At 37.6% G+C, this 18480-nt stretch overlaps 3 protein-coding genes across 4 annotated transcripts; 1 reads left to right on the top strand and 2 right to left on the bottom strand.

The window, feature by feature from the left end:
- The first annotated feature begins 1311 nt into the window (after positions 1–1311).
- LOC113697261 (chlorophyll synthase, chloroplastic) lies at positions 1312–6508 on the top strand. The gene is made up of 15 exons (XM_027216809.2): positions 1312–1566; positions 1707–1751; positions 1926–2026; positions 2950–3037; positions 3537–3622; positions 3717–3803; positions 3881–3946; positions 4015–4098; positions 4188–4249; positions 4448–4523; positions 4598–4660; positions 4752–4833; positions 5471–5547; positions 5956–6003; positions 6220–6508. The coding sequence occupies exons 1-15, from the start codon at positions 1452–1454 to the stop codon at positions 6280–6282; spliced, it is 1143 nt and encodes a 380-aa protein (XP_027072610.1). The 5' UTR covers positions 1312–1451; the 3' UTR covers positions 6283–6508.
- LOC113697262 (protein SLE1) lies at positions 5986–7358 on the bottom strand. 2 transcript variants are annotated; one of them, XR_011816629.1, is made up of 3 exons: positions 7141–7358; positions 6641–6972; positions 5986–6428 (listed from the first exon to the last, which is right to left on the bottom strand). XR_011816629.1 is itself a non-coding variant. In XM_027216810.2 (2 exons), the coding sequence occupies exons 1-2, from the start codon at positions 7256–7258 to the stop codon at positions 6746–6748; spliced, it is 345 nt and encodes a 114-aa protein (XP_027072611.1). In that variant the 5' UTR covers positions 7259–7358; the 3' UTR covers positions 6632–6745. The 2 variants fall into 2 exon arrangements, 1 of the variants encoding a protein (XP_027072611.1); XM_027216810.2 differs by lacking the exon at positions 5986–6428 and having other exon boundaries at positions 6632–6972.
- Positions 7359–9809: 2451 nt separating this feature from the next.
- LOC113695525 (wall-associated receptor kinase 2-like) lies at positions 9810–13172 on the bottom strand. Its single transcript, XM_027214651.2, has 3 exons — positions 12043–13172; positions 11727–11897; positions 9810–11167 (listed from the first exon to the last, which is right to left on the bottom strand). Exons 1-3 carry the CDS (start codon positions 12980–12982, stop codon positions 9951–9953), a joined length of 2328 nt encoding a protein of 775 aa, XP_027070452.1. The 5' UTR covers positions 12983–13172; the 3' UTR covers positions 9810–9950.
- Between the last annotated feature and the right edge of the window lie 5308 nt (positions 13173–18480).

The raw sequence follows: 18480 nt of genomic DNA, 5'->3' as shown, positions 1-18480 counted from the left end.
ATGCATGGGAACCTTCACAGGAGGGGGAACAGCCTACTTGATCCTCCTGGCCTTGGGGTGGGTTCCAGAATCGTATTCGCCTGAATCACCGCCGGAATGTTTCGTTCTGCAGCTTAAGCTTGCAGCAAAAGGGAAGGAATTTTACGAGCAGTACAATTGGTCACCAAAGCTAGATCCATTAACAATTGGCCGCCACCCCAGCCTGTTTTTTCAAAGATAAGTGGATTTAGTATTCTGATTCCTCACTCTCCATGGAAAGAAGTAGGATTATTTTTGTGAGTATTTTTACGATAAAAAAAAAAGAGAGAAAAGACCCAATAAATGAGGTCAACTTCGTTTGACTTGAAGAGTGTTAATTGGTTCAGACTGAATCAAACAGGCCTGCAATTTATATGGCCAGTGACATATACATTTTCTTGTAACCATTTAATAAATGTGTTTGGATAGTAGATTATTTAGGATAATTTTTAAAACCACTGGTTATGGGATTATTTGAGATATTTAAAACAAGTCGATCGTTTTAATTCAACCAGTGGTTTTCGAACCGGAATGGTAGGATTGCTTTGAGCCGAAACCAATATGGGCTTCTCAAAGGATTTCCATTCACATTCTGGAATCCTCTTTGTGTTGTATTGGGCTTAACCAAAAATCAATATCAGCCTTAATCAGAGGCCACAACCACTTTCCTTTTAGTCATACTATCAAATGCATTTTTTTTTTAAAATGATGGTGTCATGATTAATGTACGTAAAAAAAAAAATATATATATATATATATATATATATATCCTTTTGAGTATGCATGATATAGACCATTGAACTTATAATAAAAGCCATTATAAAGTGTTTAAATACTTTTAAATATATCGTTGGAAGACATAATTCAATAAGTACTTATTAAATTGAATAATATGTATTTAAAAATTTTTTAGATGTACTTATATCTTTATTTAGTTCATGATATGAGATAAAATGATTAAATTTAATATTTTATTTTTTAAATTACAAAAATTATTTTAAAAGCACAAAATTTGAACTTTTACTAAAAAGTGCTTTGAACACAAAAAAAATTGTTTTACTCCTAATCTTATTATGAGACATTTTAAAAGTACTTTTGATGCCTAAAATAAAAAATTTTTTTTTTTAACCGAAAGCACAATAAGGGGCTTTAGTCAGTACGCCGCTGACCAACAGACAAATGATGGAGTACCAAAACTTTCAAACGAATCCTCCAACCCAACCCAAGCCCATAAAATTAAACCAGTCCTCCCTATATTCGCGAGTGCAGCGTCGCGAGAAAAAGAAGGGAGGAGTCCAAGTTATACTATAGGATTCACAGCGTACGGGTTGTAGGCGTCACGGAGTTGGTACTTTGTAGTACTTTTGTAGAAGTAGTAGCACTTTCCTCGGTGCCTTTGTAAAGCTTCTTCGTTCTACTTCTATCATTTGCCCATGGCGTCTGCTCTCAACGGCATACTTTCAATAAGATTATCCGATGCCAGCTGGTCCATTTCCAACCCACTTCGAACTTCTCAACTCGCTTCACCCCTTTCCGTCTCTTTCACTCGTAATCTCTTCTCAACTCTCTATCTCTCTCTCTTTATCCATTTCATCTTGCTTCACTTTAATTAATGTTCCCAAACTTCTCCCTTTTTTTTTCTTCCTTTCCTTTTTTGTTGACAATTGACTTGCATTGAACTGATTTAGCGCGAAGATTGGTGGTGAGAGCTACAGAGACTGATACTAATGAAGGTATGTCCGCGTCTGCATTTTGGATTAGCTTATTTTCTTTTTGTTTAAAAAAAAAAAAAAAATTTCTTAAACCCGATGGGATACAATCTATGAGATTGAGTGGAGCTGAGCTGCTTTTGTAATTATTTGGGTCGGTTTGGGTTTTACATCTGCTGTTTGGAACATGTGTGGCAGTAAAAGCTAAGGTACCGGATAAGACACCGGCGGCCGCCGGTGGTAGTAGCGGTTCAAGCATTAATCAGATTCTTGGAATTAAAGGGGCCAAGCAAGAAACGGTTAGTTATCCACCCTCCCCTTTTTTCTGTTTTCCCTTTTTCTACGAATTTTGGATGTGCCTATCTAAGGAATAACTAGTCCTTGCAATTATGATGGCCCCAGTCTCCCATAGTACTTTTTTTTTTTTTCATTTTTTTGGGGTGAGAGGCGATTCTAACAAGAATTGGGATCCCGAGTTAATCAATAGCTGCTCTTGCTCTTGACCCAAAAGTCAAATAGTTCAGGCACGAGTTATTTATCTGTTCTTTTCTTGTTTACATTTCTCTTTAAGGATATGGTTCTTATCTCACAATTTTTCTCGAACTAATTAAACTGGTGGTTGCTTGAAGACTTGAAGTGGCTGAGTTAAATACTTTTAAAGTGTTCTTGGTTTGTTTCCTGGTTTACTTCTTCCCGTAAAGGAAGCTGGGAGTGATGACATTTTAAATATTTGGGGCACAAATTTTACTGAGAGTGTTCGCTTGTTTAATTTTGCTATAGTGTGGGAAATGTTGTTTCTTGCATTGCAACTTATGGAGGTAACTAAGAGAAATATTTGGAAAAAAAGGGTATTCATTGGTGAGCGTGGAGAAATGAAGCGAAGATGCAGACTTTTTTTTCTGCAATAAAATAAACCAATTTATTTTCATTTCTTCAAGCTTCTGTTTGACTCATAAAATTAGTGACCAAAAAGGCAAAAATTATAGGAAAACCACTCCTCCCTTTTTTTTTGTTAGTGTTCGGGGTCTAGGGACTGCAAGAAAGGAAATGAAATATCACCGGAAGTAAGGAAACTACTGGTACATGCAGTATAATGAATTCTAAAAATGAAATAAGAAAAAGAAAACCAAAGAAAGATAAATCGGAAATGATGAAGAATTTTTGCAGATTGCATTTGCACAGTTCTATGTACTGATCTAGAATTCATTGTTCTTACCACAAGGATAAATGGAAGATCCGGGTTCAACTTACCAAGCCAGTTACTTGGCCTCCACTTGTATGGGGCGTGGTATGTGGAGCTGCTGCGTCTGGTACTTTCCTAGCATTTCTGTTTATACCTACACAATTATTATCACTTTAGGAAGTGCAACTCTGCCTGATTTCCTGAAGAGCATTTTGAGCCTGTGGCCTATTATATCACTGCACTTGGTAGTCAATTAGCGCCTAGACATAGATAATTTAATGGTGTTTTGACAGCTAGGACAATGTCAGGATATCCGTGGATGCCAGTAAAGATATTTTCTGGAGTTCAGTGAGAGTATATCATCCTTTTTCTTAGCTTGAGACCTGGCTATAAATCTACTCATTCAGACAGTTTACTTTTAGAAGTCTCTCCCATTTTGCCCGGCAAGAGCATTGTTTTATCTGTGACTGTGTCATTGTTGCTTTTGTGTCCTAACCAGTGCCAAGTTTCTTTCCCTAATATTCTAAATTTCCAGCCATAAGCACATTATTTTTGGAGCTTATTTCTCATCTATTCTATGGATCTATTCATCTGATATTCTGGCTCTAACAAGAATTTGCTGATAGGGAACTTTCATTGGAGTTTGGACGATATGGCCAAAGCATTAGTCTGTATGTTGATGTCTGGTCCATGTCTAACTGGCTATACTCAGGTACTAATGCCATGGATGCTATTGTGGTGCTTTTCTAGCTCAATAGGCTTCTGGAAACTTTCGAAAATGTAACTCTAGTTGCTTTGACCTCCAGACACTTAATGACTGGTATGATAGAGAGATTGATGCCATCAATGAACCTTATCGTCCAATTCCTTCTGGAGCAATCTCTGAGTTTGAGGTTTGTAATAGTTGGAATCTTATAACACATTTTCTTTACTTAAACTAAAATTTGACTTCTTAAGACTTGGCTTTCAGGTGATTACCCAAATATGGGTGCTGCTTCTAGCTGGCCTTGGTTTGGCTGGATTATTAGATGTGTGGGTAGGTCTTTAAAACTCCTAGTAGTGTGTTACACTAAATCGTGTTCCTAAAGTGTTTTTACTTTTTAGGCAGGGCATGATGTCCCAGTGCTATTCTACCTTGCTGTTGGTGGGTCCTTGCTATCCTACATCTACTCGGCTCCTCCTTTAAAGGTTATCTCCTTTCCGCTCTCAAGAGAGCGTATGAATTTTATTTATTTGCTTTTTGTTTCAAACCCCAACCTGAGTTTCCTTAATTGCAGCTTAAACAGAATGGATGGATCGGCAATTTTGCTCTTGGAGCAAGTTATATAAGTTTGCCATGGTGTGATATCTTCTACTTTATGCCAAAAAATTTACTATTCCATCCTGAAGCTGATAGTTCAGCTCCATAGTACTGTTCTTTATATGGTTTCTTGTATCTACCTAGTTTTTCTATTGGTCTAGTCAATTTCCAACTTCCTGGTTTCAAGTTAACTCAACATCCACTGACTGCACATTTGCTTCAATTTCTCACTTACAGGTGGGCTGGTCAAGCTTTATTTGGGACCCTTACACCTGACATAATTGTTCTCACACTCTTGTATAGCATAGCTGGGGTATGTATCCGCAGATGCATCATTTGACGCCGTCAAAATTGGCTTAACTAATTTCATCTTTTATTTCATTTTAGCTGGGTATAGCCATTGTAAATGACTTCAAAAGTGTTGAAGGAGATAGAGCACTGGGGCTTCAGGTTTGTTTCCTTTCAGTTTTTCATGTTTATGCATGAACACTTGCTGTCTAAAAGCATGCATGTTAGTTGACATTGATTATGTGCATTACAGTCTCTTCCAGTAGCTTTTGGCACCGAGACTGCGAAATGGATTTGCGTTGGTGCAATTGACGTTACTCAAATATCAGTGGCAGGTAAAAGTTGTCCTTTTTAGTAAAATGTTCATAGAAGTTCCATTCATGTATTAATACATTGACCATAAGTTTTAGTTTCAAGACTCTGTTAGCCAGCAAACTTGCATTTATATTTTTTCTGTTCCGAAAAAAGGGTTTGTTTGTGTGTAGAGTTGGATTATCTGCCGCGTCTATTGAAAGTCTGGATGCAATTCATGCACAATAAATTACAAATGCACCATGCTCAGAGAGTGCTTCATGCCTGATTTTCCTTTAGTTTGCATTTTACTATTCAAACTTCTCTGGGATAATGCTGTGGGTTATGCATGCTGAAACATACCCTCAATTCTGCCATTTTGATCATCTCTGCCATCTAAATTTGGAGAGGTCCAAGTGACCTTGTGGAGCTAATTCTCAGATCTGGCATGGTAATTGTCTGCTCTAATGCAAATCTGTTGCGGCTTACCCTTACGGAGTTTTAATTGACAGCGCATGGTAACTCTACACAGAATCACCGTCCTATGTCGAAGCACTAGTTGATTGCTGGTGTGGTTGTGCTTTTGTTCAGTTGTAACAGATTGTTGATTTTCCACTGAATTGATAGTGTTCAATTAACATATTCAGTTCCCTGCTCGATTAAGACGCCATTCTATTGTAGGTTATCTTCTGGGCAGTGGGAAGCCGTATTATGCATTGGCACTTCTAGGTTTGATCGTTCCACAAGTGTTTTTCCAGGTGAGGCAAGTTCTTTCCAGGGGTCCATGATTAGGTCGTTTAGGTCTCTGTAACGATTAAGCCATTTCTCCGGGATCAGCTAGTATATGTCTTTTTAGTGATTAATCCTTTCTTAGAAGTGCCATTATGGTTAATAACTGAATTATAACAACAAATAACAATTAGCAAATTTGTCTTTGTGGACCGACACAGCTGAATTGGTTGTGCAATAGTGACGGAACACAAAATCCTAAAGGCACATACATGCCTTTGGCCTAGACTCAGAAAAGGTGTATGCATATGCCGCTTGCAAAACTGTCGATGCTGATTATTCCACTTTGCATGTGCCTAGCATTTTAAAGCCTTCTTTCATATATGGACTCTTTTTTAAGTTATCCTAAATCTGTATATGCACGATTCTTGTTGCAGTTCAAGTACTTCCTCAAGGACCCAGTGAAATATGATGTCAAGTATCAGGTATGTCTTTCTTTTCTTTCCCTGTGGCAACATGAATGATGCTAAATCTAAGTGCAGGCTGCAGTAGCGCCCTCTGCTTGCCATAGAATGAATTCATTTACCAAGAAAAAGAAAGTAGGCGCTATGCTTCAAACATGCATTTGACCATAAACTGAGTACTGTTGAGACCTTCATTCTCCTGATAGCTTTGCCTGATATCTCGTGACTGGTTTCCAGGCTAGCGCACAACCATTTCTTATTCTTGGCCTTCTGGTTACTGCTTTAGCAACTAGCAGCTGATTTTGTTGCCGCGCCTACCCTGGTATCGAAAGGAAAGGACAGAGAGCAGAAAGAACAAATCATCGGGAATCAAGGGCCCACGCAGGCAAATTTTTTTGGACCGTTTCTGCTCTCGTCGGCCCTGGAGCTGTCTGACCTTGGGCCATCTGTATAATAATTTTGTGTTAACCTTGAAATAAGGCATTGTTGTAACGTAATACAAAATCTTTGGCACTTTTTTTTTTTTTTTTTGGGGTTCCTTTTCAGTGTGTGTGTTTTGGTTTCGCTTTTTGGGGAGTTTTGGGGAATGGAGGGAAGGAGAAGGATTTGCGAGATAAGTGGGACAGGGAGTGAAAGTGATCGTTACGACTTGACTTACAAGCAAACAGTTTTATGATTAGTTCCCTCTCATGGAGAGTCGGATACAAATCACTCCGATGTCAAAGGAAACAAAGTACAGGAAGACTTGTGCTCGACCGTGGATTCAGCGGTTAGAAGTCCGGAACTTGGACTCATGTATCTCAACGCCTTCTTCAGCTGCACGTTCACCTCCAGACTTGTCGATGGTACTCAGTCCACCCTTTCGGCCCATCTCCTGATACCCTTCTCTTCCCAGCTGCTCTTTCCTAGTCCGCCCTCCGCGGCTTCCCATTTCTTGATACCCTTCCGTTCCCAGCTGCTCCCTCCTGCTCTGCCCTCCTCGGCTCCTCCCTTCATCATTTTTATTTTTAAACAAAAAAAAAATAAAATTACACATCCATTTTACATAATCCGTCGGAAACACATAGATTAAATACTAGTAACCAACGAGCTGAGCATGAGTGAAAAATAGAAATGAGGGAGTGAGTTAAGGAGACGTGACAAGAATAATGATGTCACCTTCAGCGAGGTGCTCCTGGGCTTCGAGGCTCTTGCCGCCGGTGCCGCCAGGGACGACAGTTTCTCCCTGCCTAGCCCTGGCATTCAGTTCAGCTCTCTCTTCTTCTGATGATGCCATTCTCACTCCCTTCTCCTTTTGGGAATCAGTATGCAACGTTATGAGGCAAAGGTTTTACGGTTAATTTGCTGAAAGCTAGCGCGGTGGACTTAGCATATATACTATATACTATATAGAGAGAGACCTTTTATTTATTTATTCGTGCATGGGTGCAAGAAGATATCGGCACGAACGGCTTGGGAGTGACATGTGGCTGCATGATGCAAATGTTGGAGCAGAAAATCGACGGGTTTGTTGCCACGCACTTGCTTACTCAACAGTCAATCCAATCTCTACTGGCATTAATGGGCTACCAGAATGTCGATACGAGTCACCTCGCATGCCATGCCATCTTTCTGTTTCTGAATCCCCTCCTCACCAACGCTCTCTAAAATACGAAAAGTTTAACCAAGTAAATGAAAAGAAAAACATGCATGCCTAAGAATGAAGCACCAAAAAAAAAAAAAAATGATGCGGTAACAAAGAACCAAGATAAGTTGATTAAATTGCATTTTGAAGGAAATTAAATCAAATTATATTTATTTTCTAATTCTTTTTTTGTGTCTTGTTTGTCTAGTTTTCATATTAGAATAGAAAACCTCAAGTCAGTTTTCAAATAAATTTTGATTTATAATTGTATTTGTTTTAGAAAACTTTGGAGTCTATAAATACTACCAGTCTAGCAGATTATTATTTGAAAAATTGAGTCGAGTTGAGTTTTGAAAATAAGTTTGAGAAAAAGTCTAATAGTTGAGATTTGTGAGTTATCGTGAGTGAAAAGTTACAATTTGATATTATTATTATTAGGTTTTGAGTTAAATAAAATTATTGAGCATTTGTTGAGTATTTGTTCTCCTTCTTTTTCCACAAATTTTTATATGTGCTAAAATTAATTCCACTGCACGCATATTTCTTGTGTACTAACAAGTGGTATTAGAGTTCTATATTCAAGAGTTTAACTCTAGGGTATCTATAGTGTTTGGAGAGAGTGCAAAATTTTTTGATAGAAAAACGTATACCATAAAACGGTATAAAGGTTGTGGTAAAGTACTCATATATTGAAAAATTTGATCACGGGACTTGGTCTTGAAGTATTCGTTTGTTGATTGGAATTAGGGAAAGACCCGAATTGGACAGAGGTCTAAAAAGAGGGACTCTGTCATGATTATTGATATTATGCAGTTATTAAAAGAAAAGAAAAAAAGGTCCTGATAGATTGTCAATTGTTACAGTGAAATTTGAACAAATCTGAAGTCAGGGAGGCCAAGAAATTCAAGTACATAAATTGTTTTGAGTTACCATGGACATAGAATTTATAAATGGTGAAAAATTCAAAATTTTACCCACATTTAGTGGTGATAAAAAAAGATTTGAATGGTCAAGAATAATGCACAAATATCTTAGAAAATGTGATTTGAGTGAATTTCTTGAGATCAATTTAAATAGTGATCAATCAAAAGAACTTAAGAAAAGGAAGGTCAGATTATTTTTCAAAATAATGTGAAAAATCAATGGTTGAAGAGTATTATAAAAGACTTATCATCTCTACTCAATCGCCTCTATGGTTTTGGTCAGATCTCTTCTATATTTTGATGATAGAATTTTCATATGAATCTAATCCTAAATAAAAAATTGGTTTGAAATGAAAAGTTAATTTGGAAGAGGGTGTGTTTATTGGTGATAAAGAAACTTTTAATATTTTTAATATGGTTGAAAATTATAATTTGCGTACTTTGTTGGAAATAATTGATGAAGAAGAAATTTGTAATAAGGCAAATAAAGGAAAAATTGTGGGTGCATATGAAAATAAAGAATTTGTGACTCAAGAAGAAATTTCACAAGTAATTGAGAAAAAAAGAGAGTGAAATCATTGGTCAAAATCAAGAGGTGACTAAAGATCGTGACGATGTAGAAATTGTTAATTTTGTCGAGATTGATGAATTTTTTGAAGAGAAAAATCATGTGATGGAATTGGTTGATGTCAATTACGAAATGGACGATTTAGTTGAAAATTGTGACACTGCTAAAATTGATACTGTTGTCAATGTGAATCAATAAACACAAAAGTATGATGATATTGAAAATATTGATGGTGGCAATTATGATTTTGTGATTTCAGAAAATTTTCTTGGTGATGCGGATAAATTAAATTAAGGAGAATGTAATGAAGAATGGGTGAACATATTTGAATTTTTTTATAAGAGTGATCAAGTGAAAAAATTGTATCTGCCGCAATTGAGTTTTTCATGGAGATTGAATCTCGTGATAGTAGGAATAGATGATTGTTGTCGAACAAAAAAAAATAAAAAATAAAAAATAAAAAACTGCCTAGAAACATGTTATCATGGTCATAGCCATTTCCTCCTGAACCAGTAAAGTAAGCCGTGATGAAGCAAGGCCTTAGAAGCTTCGAATCAACCTTCAGCAGGGATTTATCTTAAGAAAAGAAAAGTTCAGTTTTCTCTCTCTTAATTTCTGAGCTATTTGCAAACTGAAACCAAGTTTTCTGGAAATTTATTTGCAAAAATAAAACCATGAATGAAAAAAACACTGTCCAGACGAAAATATTTAGACCAAATACAGACTAGGTTTCTTAAAACTAGCTCATTAATACTCAGATATTATTGAAGATTGACGTAATTCAAGAACACTGAAAATTAGAAAATTGAGGATACGAAGAACATGTATATAGTAGGCAGGCTAAGACCGATCATCAGCGGGGGCTGTTTGCTGGGAACATCACCCGAGCTGTGTCTGAGCTGTATTGCCCAGATAGGGGTACGGTATCTGAATAAGGGCTCATTGGGACGGTGTAAAGGTCTGATGCTTCATTCTCTGTCATTAAGCCCATTGATTCTTCATGACCATGTTGATTAGCCCAAGGATGTCTAAGGGTAAACTTTCTTAATCCTTCCAGTTCCATGGCAACTTCCTTCATTGTTGGCCTATCCACGCCACTTAAGTAAAGGCATCTCTTTACTAGCTCACCAGCTGCTTGGAGCTGCTCTAAAGACCCCTCCCTTACAACTCGTGGCTCAAGAATTTGAAACAATCGATTTTCCTTCATGGACATGAGGAAATATTTGGCTAAGTTCCTTTCTTTTTGGCTTCTCTCCATACAAAGCGGTTTTTTACCTGTTAAAAGTTCTGCAAGGACCACACCAAAGCTATAAACATCACTTTTTTCTGTCAGCTGACTTGTATGGAAATATTCTGGGTCCAGATATCCTAATGTCCCTTGCACTAGCGTCGTCACTTGAGTTTGATCCAGCGGTACTAGCCTCGAAGCTCCAAAATCCGATATTTTTGCAGTATAATATTCATCCAGCAGTATGTTGGCAGACTTAACATCTCTATGAATTACAGGTTTTGAAGCCGCTGAATGTAGGTAAGAAAGTGCACCAGCAGCCTCAGCAGCTATCCTTAATCGATCCTCCCAGGATAACCAAGTCATTGCACTGTTTTGGATATGGTGGAAGAGAGTCCCGCTAGAGACATACTCATAAACCAGTAAGGGAACTTCTGCCTCCAGACAACACCCTAAGAGCTTCACAACATTACGATGATTAACCTGCGTAAGAATAACCATCTCATTGATAAACTGCTCTATCTGACTCTCGTCCATTATTCTCGACTTCTTGATTGCAACAATGCGTTTATCAGGTAGAATTCCTTTGTAGACTGTTCCATAACCACCTCGACCGAGGATCCTGTCATCTGCATATTTGTTGGTAGCTTTCTCTAGCTCTTCAGCCGTAAAAACTTTTGTTGATTCCACACCACCTCCATTTGAGGACAGTTGTTGCTTCAACAGCAAGCCACCATTTTGCTGAAAGAAGTTCTCTCTGAGTTTAATAAGCTTCCTCTTTTTGATGCCAAAGTACAGCCAAGTTATTCCCACCAGCAAAGACAGAAAGCCAAAACCCAAACCTGCAAATCAATCATATTTTAATCGAGAGCAAGGAATCGTATATAACAGCTTTTTTATGTGATCAGATGAAGGTAGTTTCATTTATCAAAATCTATCTTCACATGGGATGATATCAGCATCTGCTGATAGCTTTGGATCATGCAGTCATAGCAATGAAGCATGCCAATTTGTTCTGTAGACTAACAGGGCATTATGATTGACAGCAGTTAATTCTTCTCACAAGCAGCTCAGATGTTTGGTCACAAGTGATGTCATGAAGTAAATCTTCCACAGAAGAAAACAAGCCGATTATTTGAAGAGATGTAGAACTATTTAAAGGATGTTAATTTATCGTCTCGATTGTTTGTCTTTGCATTTGTATTTCTTCTTGGTCTGAATAGCAGTTTGCTAGACTCAGTAAATATTGCCGTGATGTGGCCATGAAGGATTTTATTCTTTTTTTAATTTGTCGTATCTGGTGTCATAAATTAGAGCTTCATAAGATAATCATAGCTTGGTACCCTTAGCCAACTTTAAGATACATACGTAATTCTGTAAGAATGAGCATCATCTAGTTACCTAGAGAAAGCTTGATTACTGGGAGCTCTTTGTTGTTGGCAATGCAACCACGGCCATCTTTTTTGCCATCACCATAATATCCTCCAGGACAAGAGCAGTTGTACGCACCTGGAGTGTTGATACAGATCCTTTCACAGGGATTGTTATTTGGATCTGCACATTCGTTGATGTCTGGCCAAAAAAAAAATAGGGAAGTACAAAAAGAACAAGAAGCAAATCAGGTCAGAGTAAAATCATGCGCAACAACGTTTTAATTTCACCATCTCTTGGGATTTGATTCAAAGAAAGCAGATAAATGTATGACTATATGACCAACCTTGGCAGCCTGGACTGACGTAAGGATTGCCCTCGTAACCCGGATTGCAGCTGCAGCGATACCCCCCAAATCCGGTCTCTGAATCAACGCAGTCACTGTTAGCTTTGCATGCATAATCATTTGCTTTCTGGGCTGCTGAGCAACTCAGGTTTCCAAGTGCCCAGTCCAGCACTATCGGAACGGTGGCCAAGGTCCTCTGCATGAAATTAGGATCAGAAAAATCGGACGCCCCGCGGAATATGAATCGATCCTGCTCACCGAGAAAGGCATAGCTACAGGGATCGAATGAGGAGACCGTCGTATGGTTCTTCAAGGAGCTGAGGGAAGCAAAATAGTACTTGAGACCCCTGGGTATGGATGTTTGGCAACACCCAATGCCGGAACAGTACCCATCTGGCACGTCCTCGGCTTTGGAGCAGAGAGATACGCATCCACTAGTGAAGTTGAGGCCTTCAGATCCTGTTATGAGAGCGAAGTCATCGCAGCCGATGACAGTGAACTTGTTTAGTTCCGAAAAGCTGTATGGCGTAGTCCCTAGGTTGGTCCAGGCTGTGTTATCCTGGACCAATGCCCCGGATTGACTGTAGCACTTCTTGGCCATGACATTGGAAATGCGGATCTGGCTATCTGATATATCATAAATCTCTAGCTGACCTATGAAAGGCTTGGGAGGGTTGAAAGATGTGTTGCATGTAATCTCAAACCAAGTCCCTATAGCACAACCAGATCCTGGGCCAACTCCAAATGGATATGGAACTGTCAGGTTTCCACACTGGCGCTGACATCCTGGTGATTTGGTGATGTTGGCACCTTTGGTGATGGTGGTGACGGGGGCGGTGGTGTTTGTGTTTGTGTTGTTCTGGGCTGCCGATATTAATGCAGTCAACGCTAGGCCGCAGAGGTAAAACCAGGCAATGCGGATAATCAAAATCCTTGGCATGATTGCAGATTGGTGCTTAACTATCAGCGTCTGCCCTACTAAGCAACAAGCATTCTTATAGGCTATTGGATATCAAGAAGTTGCACATATATTGTTTCTGCTCTATAACATCGTTTGAAAATCATTTCATCGTTTATTTTTTAACTCTTCAGGAAAGCACTGTCTAACTCAGAGCTTTACTGTCAAAGCAAGGAAAGAGCAAGGGAATACTCTACTACTGCTAGGAAAGGAAACAACTAAGAAGCAATTATCCTGTTTACTTGTTATTCTGGTCTGATGCGGCTATTTGGTGAAGGTTAGGACTTTGGGATGGGGGAGTTAAAATCGTGCTGAATCATGGTCCTTTAAATAAATGGATAATAATATCTATCTTGAATTGACTGCCACGAAAAGAAATTGCAGGCAGCGCAAGTCCATTGCCCGTCTAGTTCTTCGCTCGCCCATTATCATTGTACGAAGTAGGTAGCAATGGTCGCCACAGCTGGTAAGTGTTAAATTCAACTGGGAAGAATACTTAAAAACAAAAAAAGGGAGTGAGCAACTAAGCAAGGCGAGTCGACCTTTTGCTGTGCGTAATTTAAAACGACGACTGACTTTAAGCATGTCGTGCGCCTGGGCTGTGGGTCAAAATTCTTTGGAAGGTTCGTACATGTGATAGAATCAGATGAGTTGTGGCCGAACGATATATATATATATATATTTAACAAGAAGGTTTTGTGGTGCCAAATTGGGTGGTGAGACGAGAGATTTGCTCTAGACGCAAAGTTTTTTTCATTCTTGTACGCGGCGTCCAGAACCAGAACCAGTGGGACGACGAGCCGCTACCCCATTGTCAAAAGTAGGCGAGATACTGCCTTTGACAATTGCGGTCGGTATCGTCCTATAATAATCGTCGACATCCAGATCCAGTACTGAAGAAAGGAGTTATTAGAATGTCAAATAAAACCCTTATAGTAAAGTAGGCAGCCGCGTTGAAAAGATTTTTGCAGAATGATAATCGTTGACGTAGTGTACTGGAAAGCGTAAATCCCGGCCGGTCTTTGGTCAATTTGAAGAAAGAATTATATGAATTCATCTTTTATATATATATATATATATATATATATTTTTTTTTTTTTTCTCAGCATGAGCGATAATGCAATAATATTAATGCATATGCTGCAGATTCTGCGATCTTCTTAATTTCTTCAGAAACAGGACTAGAAGTCAAGGAGGGGCCCCAAATTAATGCATGGCCCCGCATTATTGCGGAAAAACTAATTGAAGACTTCCAAGTCAACTCTTATCATTTTCATTGCTCCTGTATAATATATAGAAAAATTTGCTAAATTGTTCCCTAACATTTACACAAAAAACTTTTCTTTAATTCATAATATTTAAAATTAGTTAGAACACTCTCTAACATATAAACTATGGTCCATTTTTATTCTAATACTCATATTTGCCCATTTCACTGACTAAAAATAGCATGCCTTTCTCACGTGAACATATTTTCAAGAGTAAAACTGAAAAACACACTTATCATCAGTGTAAATGTGGAATTGAATCTTCTGTTGTTGTTGTTGTTGCTTCTGCTTATTCTTTCAGACACCTCCGAATACAAGATGCAAACTATGACAATACCAAAAGAACAAATAGCATTTATTTTGGTTAAACTCCATTTTAGTATATTCAGCCCACCATGATTCTCTTCCCACTTAACCTCTCTTTGATTGTCAGCGTCATCCATGTTGTTGCTGTTTTTCTTGATCATCTTTCCTTCTGGGTCAATTTTCTGTCTTGGTGAGGAAATCTTGGTTGTTTCCAGAGTCTCGCCAGCATTTTTATAGGCCTTTGCTTTCTCCTCCAACTGAAAAGCACCCGCGTCAATTTGAGGCTTGATTCCCCTAGCGGTGTGGCTGCTGTTGTTGCTGTTGTTGGAGTTGGGCGAGTCCAATTTCATGTCGGCAAATAATTCAGTTTCCTTCATTTTCTTGAAGAAAACTTCTGAGACCAGATCTTGATCAGCTTCCCCTATTAACATCCTGAGACTTCTGATGGATGTGTCAAATGGGGCCTTAATCACTTGTTTCAACCCTTGATCGTCAATTTCGGGGATCTGATTCTTAAGTGCTGGCTCCAGCTGAATTTAGATAGGCATGAGTTGATTAGGCACTCTGGCTGCTGTCTCTGCAGTAGTTTCGACAAATTTTGATGATTTTGGAGATGGGCATATTTTCTTGTGGTTGTAATTTGAGGGGAAAAGGTGAATGGGGGGTGGTGGTCCGATGTATTTTTACTTTAGAAGGGAAATCAAGTCTGTTTTTCGATTTTGCCCTTGAAAATATGTCCACGTGAAAAATACATGCTATTTTTAGTGGAAGAAATGAGCAAATACGAGTATTAGAACCAAAATGGATCATAATTTATATGTTAGGGACTATTCTGACTAATTTTAAATGTTAGGAACTAAAAATATTTTTTTGTGTAAATGTTAGGAACCAATTTGACAAATTTCCCTAATTATATGCCTTCACCTCGTACTAATTATTTCTACATGCGATCCAATTAATGCTCCAAGTCTTGAGTTACTACAAATAGGACCCTTCCCTTCCCTTCGCTTCCCTTCCCTAAATTGCTTCTTATCGATCAGTACACAAAGTTCATACATACATACAACACACATGCTAACATCCATTAATTGTCAAATACAGAATTAATACTCTACAATATATCAATGAAATCGATCTCAACCTGCCCTTTCACCTGTAAGCATATATCTCTTTCAATGTCCAATAAATTTATCAGTTAAAATTGAAATTCAGTTTTAAAGTTTAATCATACACTAAATTTTTATCAGTATTTAGCCATAACTTAATTGAGGCATTTTACTTTAAAACTCAACAAATTCCTTAATAATTTTGTTTAATTCAAAACCCAACAAAACAATAACAATATCAAGTCGTAACTTTTTGCTTACGATAACTCACAAATCTCAACTATGAGACTTTGTCTCAAATCTATTTGTAAAATTTAACTCAATTTTTTAAATAATAACCTACTAGATTGATAGTATTAATAAGCTTCAAAACTTACTAAAACAAATATAATTGTAAACTAAAATTTATTTGAAAACTGATTTGAGATTTCTTAATCTAATATGGAAACTAGACAAACGAGACACCAAAAAGAATTAGAAAACTAAATACAGTTTGGTTTAATTTCATTCATTGCCTCTCTTAAACCAAACTCTTGATATTGTCATCTCCCCTACCCTTACACTTACACTTGAGAGAGAAAGGAAGGCCATAACTGAACGGCGAGAACACACCTCTCGACCAGGTGCACTACGGTACATTCTAGATTTGTAAATAATGAAGCGTTACACTTCTCCTTTAGTGCACCTAAGTCCAGCTAGTTTTGTGCCTAATCTATCCCAGTGAGATGCTCTAGTCTAAAATTTTGGCCATCTTTAATTACTTCAATTGGCAGGGATCAATTTTACAAATACAATGGATACTTGTCTTAAGAACGGGGAGCAGCGCAATTAAGGTTTTATAAATAGTCGAGTTTTTTTTTTGAGTTTTTCCCTTGCTTGGTTACACTATAAGCACTCTCACAAAAATGTTTAATGAGAGATAGCTCTCTGATTACATATCAATCTAATTCTTATGCCAATGTTATTAAACTCAGACTAAATAGCGACTCCGCTAAACTATTAGGTTAGGAGTTAATTGATCGAATCGATTGGATCGTTCACAAAAACTCGTTAACGTCAGTATGATGTCATAATTATTTTATATTTTTATAAGTTTTATAAATATTGAAATTAAGTTCTTGGTTATATTCGACCAATCATAAATAATGTTTCAAAAATATTAGACTTGCAATCAAATTTACACCTAATAATTATATCTAAAAATGCAAGTCCATGGATAAAATATGTCCATTCACCAAAACTACTTGAAAAACTAAATTAAAACAAATTAATACAAGTTGAAATCATTGATACTAATTTGATAAGATCATAAGGATGAAATATCTTGATTTAGAAATCATTTAAGAAAGCGAGTAATTTTGGAATTTACACTAAGTGGGTGGCGTTTTTTTATTCTTATTAATAAATAAATGTGTTACAATTTAGATAATTCAAATTATATTTGAGAAAAAGAAGAAATAAAAGTTTGCGAACATGATCAATCAATCGAATCAGGTCACTGATTTAACTAATTTCTGATAATTTTGACTGATTTTTAATCAAAGCAATTTTATACTATAAATTAATTTAAAAAGAAGGCTAATTTATGATCGGACCTATCGAATCAGCCAGTCCGATTTGGATATAACAACTGTCTTATACACGACAAAACGAGAGAGGCACGTCTCTCCAAGAAAGTGGAGGATTTTTTTCCACTCTTTTTCCAATCACATGCTCTAACAAATACCAAATAAGTAATTGTTCACATATTAAATTCATTCTTGACAAATGAGAAACAAATCAACAATACAGAGGGGATTGGTGAAATTGGGGCAAAAAAAAAAGTTTAAGGGTCTTGTTGTAATTAAACCCAAAGAATAGATAGGAAAATAAATAAAAAAGAATACACCAACGAAACCCTAATCCGCAGTTGCCCGCCCCATGAAGAGGGAAGAAGAGTAGTTACAACCTCACAGGCTTACAGTATATAACACAGATTAGCAAACACCTCAGCTGTGGCCAATGCGCGGCACCTCTGCTAATAATAATATCAAATCCCAATCCCCTTCTTTTCTTATTTATTCTTTGGTTGTAGCTCCGTGGAAAAATCTCTAGGTAGATGCATGTTAGTTATACAAAGAGCAGTAGAAGTTAGTTTGAGGGGGATGTTTCCGGATGATGAAAGAGGTGAGACGGAGAGGGATTTGGATCTCACCTCTCTTGAATTGGTCACCAAATATGAATCCGCCGCCGAGTTCGTCTGCAGTTACTTTCCTCGCCACATTTTCTCCCCTCCCCCCCCTCCTCTCTGTAAACAATTCCACTATGGTACTTATCTTTCTGTGTCTGTGTTATTAACGCACACGATTAAATGCTAGTGTAGCATACTAATTGTACATGAAAAACCGGTGACTGGAAGAGCAGCTGATATAACTGCTGCTGAAGTTGCTCTGAGGCTTGTCAGGCTCAGGCCTGAGAAAAAGGGAAGGCGTCTTGCACTGTAAACTTCAAGGGGGGCTTTCGTTTAATTGGGTTTCATTTTCATCCTGTATTGTTTGGTCAGGAATCCAAGTGTTATTCTGCCATTTTGAAATTATTCTTTTTGCCCTCGTTAGGTGAAGAAAGGACATCTCTGTCAGCATCAAGCACAATTATATCTGTTATTTCTTAAATTCTTTTTCCCCTAGATGATGATCACTTTGAATAAGCAATGGATTAACTTCCATATGAAGCTTTTGTCATAGTTACTCTGATAGGGGATGCTAATCCTTTATGCTGTCCTGGTTAACCACACATTTTTCTAAATGCTAGTTTAGCCCAG

This window comes from Coffea arabica, chromosome 6e (assembly GCF_036785885.1).
Source record: "Coffea arabica cultivar ET-39 chromosome 6e, Coffea Arabica ET-39 HiFi, whole genome shotgun sequence".
Lineage (NCBI taxonomy): Eukaryota > Viridiplantae > Streptophyta > Magnoliopsida > Gentianales > Rubiaceae > Coffea > Coffea arabica.
This window is presented reverse-complemented; position numbering and strand designations above follow the sequence as displayed.

Excerpts from the sequence above, each read along its gene's own strand:
- LOC113697261 (XM_027216809.2), top strand. The coding sequence starts at position 1,452 with ATGGCGTCTGCTCTCAACGGCATACTTTCAATAAGATTATCCGATGCC. Across the intron at positions 1,567-1,706 it reads CCTTTCCGTCTCTTTCACTC|CGCGAAGATTGGTGGTGAGA; the intron begins GTAATCTCTTCT and ends GAACTGATTTAG. Across the intron at positions 4,250-4,447 it reads AGTTATATAAGTTTGCCATG|GTGGGCTGGTCAAGCTTTAT; the intron begins GTGTGATATCTT and ends TCTCACTTACAG.
- LOC113697262 (XM_027216810.2), bottom strand. The coding sequence starts at position 7,258 with ATGGCATCATCAGAAGAAGAGAGAGCTGAACTGAATGCCAGGGCTAGG. Across the intron at positions 6,973-7,140 it reads CCAGGAGCACCTCGCTGAAG|GGAGGAGCCGAGGAGGGCAG; the intron begins GTGACATCATTA and ends AAAATGATGAAG.
- LOC113695525 (XM_027214651.2), bottom strand. The coding sequence starts at position 12,982 with ATGCCAAGGATTTTGATTATCCGCATTGCCTGGTTTTACCTCTGCGGC. Across the intron at positions 11,898-12,042 it reads CGTCAGTCCAGGCTGCCAAG|ACATCAACGAATGTGCAGAT; the intron begins GTTGGTCATATA and ends TTTTTTGGCCAG. Across the intron at positions 11,168-11,726 it reads AGTAATCAAGCTTTCTCTAG|GTTTGGGTTTTGGCTTTCTG; the intron begins GTAACTAGATGA and ends ATTGATTTGCAG.